Below are 3967 nucleotides of genomic sequence, written 5' to 3' on the forward strand. Positions count from 1 at the left end.
TCATCATATATGTAATTTTAAAGATTAATAGCTGTATGTTCATCATATATGTAATTTTAAATATTATTAGCTGTATATTCTCGCTCTTCGAGCTAACAATTCAAAATGTGAATTAGCGCTATTGGAGATGCTCAAGATCCATTGAGTGATTATGACAGAAATATCACACATGAAAATAGTGTTTTTTTAATGTTTCAGGGAGAAGAAAGAACACGAGAAACATCTTCATAGGTTGGAAGAAGAGCTTGATAGTCACGTGAAAGACGTCGAGTTACGAGTAAAGAAAGAAGTAAGATCTATATGTAATGTTTGAGTGTGCATTTATGTAGAAAGAAAATCTTTTATTTTTCAGAGGTATCAACAGAACATTAAACTTGATAAAGTTATTTTTGTAAATACATAGCGTAATTTTTCTGCAGTGCTCAGCAATTATTCACAACAAGTTACTAATCAACATAGCTCACGATTCTATTATTTGTTAAGCTCGGTGATTATAACTGGTAGTGTTATAAATATATTTCTCTCAATTAATATTAACATCAACATAATTTTTAAAAAGAATAAAGTTTTTGTTATTTTGACGTCTGGAGTTGATCTACAGAACTTAAACTGAAATTCTAAATGTTTAACTCTTCCACCGAGTTTAGTTTAAGTATATTTTATTGACGTGAAAACTAACTATTTACTGATTTGAATAAGGTATTAGACAATCACTTAAAGTATTCGCTAAATTTAGTTTTGTACTAAGTTATTTTGTACTAGGCCCAAGCTGAAGTTGAAGCTGAACGTCGCTCTTTGAAACTTAAGGTGGATGCCGAGATGGATGAACTTCAAGAGCATTTAACTTTATTTGAAAAGGTAATTGATTCTACCAACAACCTTACAATTAAAGACATGCCGGATAACCTTTTAAACTTCAATAAGATCACCTCTTACCCCTTGTAATATAACCCATCCGTTCCTGGTTTTATCTTAGTAACCTTTCTTTGAACCCTCGTCAATAATTCACTATTCTTTCGTAGATAAGGGGACTGAACGGTACACAACATCTCAAGTGAGGCCTAACTAGTGATTTGTGTAGGGAGATAATTACTTCTTTTGACTTATAAGCAAATTGTCTATAAATTCTAAAAGCCAGTTTTTGTTTTACTACTAGCAACAGAGCATTGCTTTGTTAGCTTGAGTGACCACCACTATGCCAAAATTCTTTTCTTCAGTCACGCTGCTGAGTGAGTATCCATCTGTATTAAATGTTATCCAAATGTTGATAACCTGAATGCATTATCTTGTAATTACTATAATTAAATGTAACTTACCAAATATCTGTCCGACTTACCAATTGATCCAAGTCATTCTGAAATATCTTAACATAGATAGAAATACCAAGATTTTAAAGTCATCATTGACGTAAATAGAAAAAGCAAAGGCCCGAGCATTGACCTCTGAGGCACTCCACTAGTAACATGCGTCCAGTTTGACTGGACGCGGATAATTATGACCTGCTACTTTCTTCTATTCATACACTTTGCAATATACAATACAGCAAGTACACATCCTTTCTATCTTTCATATAACATCCTCGAAAGAAGACAATGAATTAGTGATGTAAAATATATCTTTGATGAATCCTTGTTAGCCTTCATTTATGATATCATAAATCAAATACTAAAGACTGTATAATGTGTTGTTACAAAACTTAAAATATATTTTCAGTGTGTCTTATAACTTGACTCATGTGTCCCAATAGACCTACATCGTGTTTTATAACTTGATTCATGTGTCTCAATATAATTATACTGTGTTTTATAACTTGATTCATGTGTTCCAATAGAACTATATTGTGTTTTATAACGTGAATCATGTGTCCCAGTAGAATTAGATTGCGTTTTATAATTTGACACGTGTCCAAATACACCTATATTGTTTTATAACTTGTCACGTGTCCCAGTGCAACTATATTGTGTTTATAACTTAACTCGTGTGTCCCAATAGACCTACATCGTGTTTTATAATTTGACTCATGTGTCCCAATACACCTATATTGTGTTTTATAACTTGACACATGTGTCCCAATAGATCTATATTGTGTTTTATAAATTAATTCATGTATCTCAATAGACCTATGTTACCTAACCAATAAATATAATTAATTGGATTAAATGTAACAAGCACTACATATACTTTTATCAATGTTGTATATATATTTTTATCTTCCTGTAATATTTATCTATTCTTTTTTTTTTTTTTTTGCTCAAGCTCAGCTAATACTACTATAAAAGGTTTTATTTGTAGAAGTTGTTCTGAGTGTTTATCATACAGTTCAGTTTGGGTTTTGGTATCAGGAAGATTACCTGCCTGGCAGATGTTTGGATGTGTTGTAATAACTAACTTATAGCAGACGCTCTCAATTCTTTTAATCTGAGGCACCGCAAGACCTCAGTCAAGGTGAAACTCTCACCTAAAAATAATAACCAATAAAACTAATAAGATACCCCACCTTCTTTAAAAAAACAAAAAAAACACGAGCATAAACACGTTTTGTTGTCACATTTATTGTAACTACTAAATGTGTCTCTGAAAAGAATGCTTTAAACAGAATATTTATGCGTGTGCTGAAGCCTTCCTTGAGTCTGGTTACCTCTATTTTAGAGAACGTTGGATTACTGTAAAAAAAAAATCACTGTGAAATTGTTTATCAGGTTGACTCTTGGCTGAAGTCCAGTCACGACACTACTAAAAATGGCCGCCTTTCAGAAGTCCGAACAAAGCTTGAAGATGCTGTGCAGGAGAATCGTCAGTTACGAATGTCCTTGATGGACGCACAGACTTGCTTGGCCTTGATGAGAAGCGAACTTGCTCAAGTGAGGAGTCAATATGAAGAAAAATGCCACGAATTAAAAAGGTAGAAAATAAATTTAATGATACCAATCACACGCATATATAGATATATATATATCTCACAGATAAACTTCCAGATCTTTTCAATGTAGCAATTCGTTTTACTTTCCATTTAAACTTCAAAAATTGTTCAAAATTACACACTATTTAGAATACCGGGTTCGACTACTCTTCAGAACTAATTCTTTTTTCACCTTCTACGTTGATGTGTTCCACACACCTACATATCATATTTATATGTATGCACATAATTTTAGTTTTATGTTAAAACTAGTAGAGTTATGGTATTAACGCCTTTTACAAGCTGGCAACTCATGATTATAATCAACTCATAATACGACATTAGTATTATAGTTGTCGTTGTTTGTTATTAAGCACAAAGCTACAGAAACGGCTATCTGTGCTCTGCCCACCACAGGTATCGAAACCCGGTTTCTAGCAGTATGAGTCCGTAGATTATAGATACAGCGAACATAGTGTGATTGAAACACTATTATTATACATTCTTCTCATTCTTGAAAATCCTTAAGGGACTAGATAAAGAATGTAGTATTTAAAATATAATAGGCCTAATAGCAATGTTGTATGACAAATATAATTAATTATGTTAAAACTATTTGAATGTAAAGCCTGCAGAACGGCCGTGTTAGATAAAACAATGAAAATAATTTATTTACTTGTATTTCTAGTCAGAAATATACTAGGTGAAGTACATTTACCCAACAATATGGTGACAATAGTATAAATAACACGGACTAAGGCCTTGTTTAACATACCCAACAATATGGTGACAATAGTATAAATAAAACGGACTAAGGCCTTGTTTAACATACCCAACAATATGTTGACAATAGTATAAATAGAACGAACTAAGGCCTTGTTTATCATACCCAACAATATGGTGATAATACTATAAATAGAACGAACTAAGGCCTTGTTTATCATACCCAACAATATGGTGACAATAGTATAAATAAAACGGACTAAGGCCTTGTTTAACATACCCAACAATATGGTGACAATAGTATAAATAAAACGGACTAAGGCCTTGTTTAACATACCCAACAAT

General features: G+C 32.3%; 1 protein-coding gene across 1 annotated transcript in view; it reads left to right on the forward strand.

Moving 5' to 3' along the window:
- Nucleotides 1–3967, forward strand: part of LOC106474843 (ras and EF-hand domain-containing protein homolog) — a gene marked incomplete at its 3' end in the record, with an annotated part of 23007 nt that overhangs the window by 15964 nt on the left and 3076 nt on the right. Inside the window, exons 4-6 of the mRNA XM_013935538.2 lie at nucleotides 199–289; nucleotides 763–858; nucleotides 2700–2902. Coding sequence (XP_013790992.1) covers nucleotides 199–289; nucleotides 763–858; nucleotides 2700–2902 — 390 coding nt within the window. The remainder of the gene's footprint in view (nucleotides 1–198; nucleotides 290–762; nucleotides 859–2699; nucleotides 2903–3967) is intronic.

The sequence above is a fragment of the Limulus polyphemus genome, unplaced genomic scaffold, assembly GCF_000517525.1.
Source record: "Limulus polyphemus unplaced genomic scaffold, Limulus_polyphemus-2.1.2 Scaffold7758, whole genome shotgun sequence".
In the NCBI taxonomy this organism is placed as follows: Eukaryota; Metazoa; Arthropoda; class Merostomata; order Xiphosura; family Limulidae; genus Limulus; species Limulus polyphemus.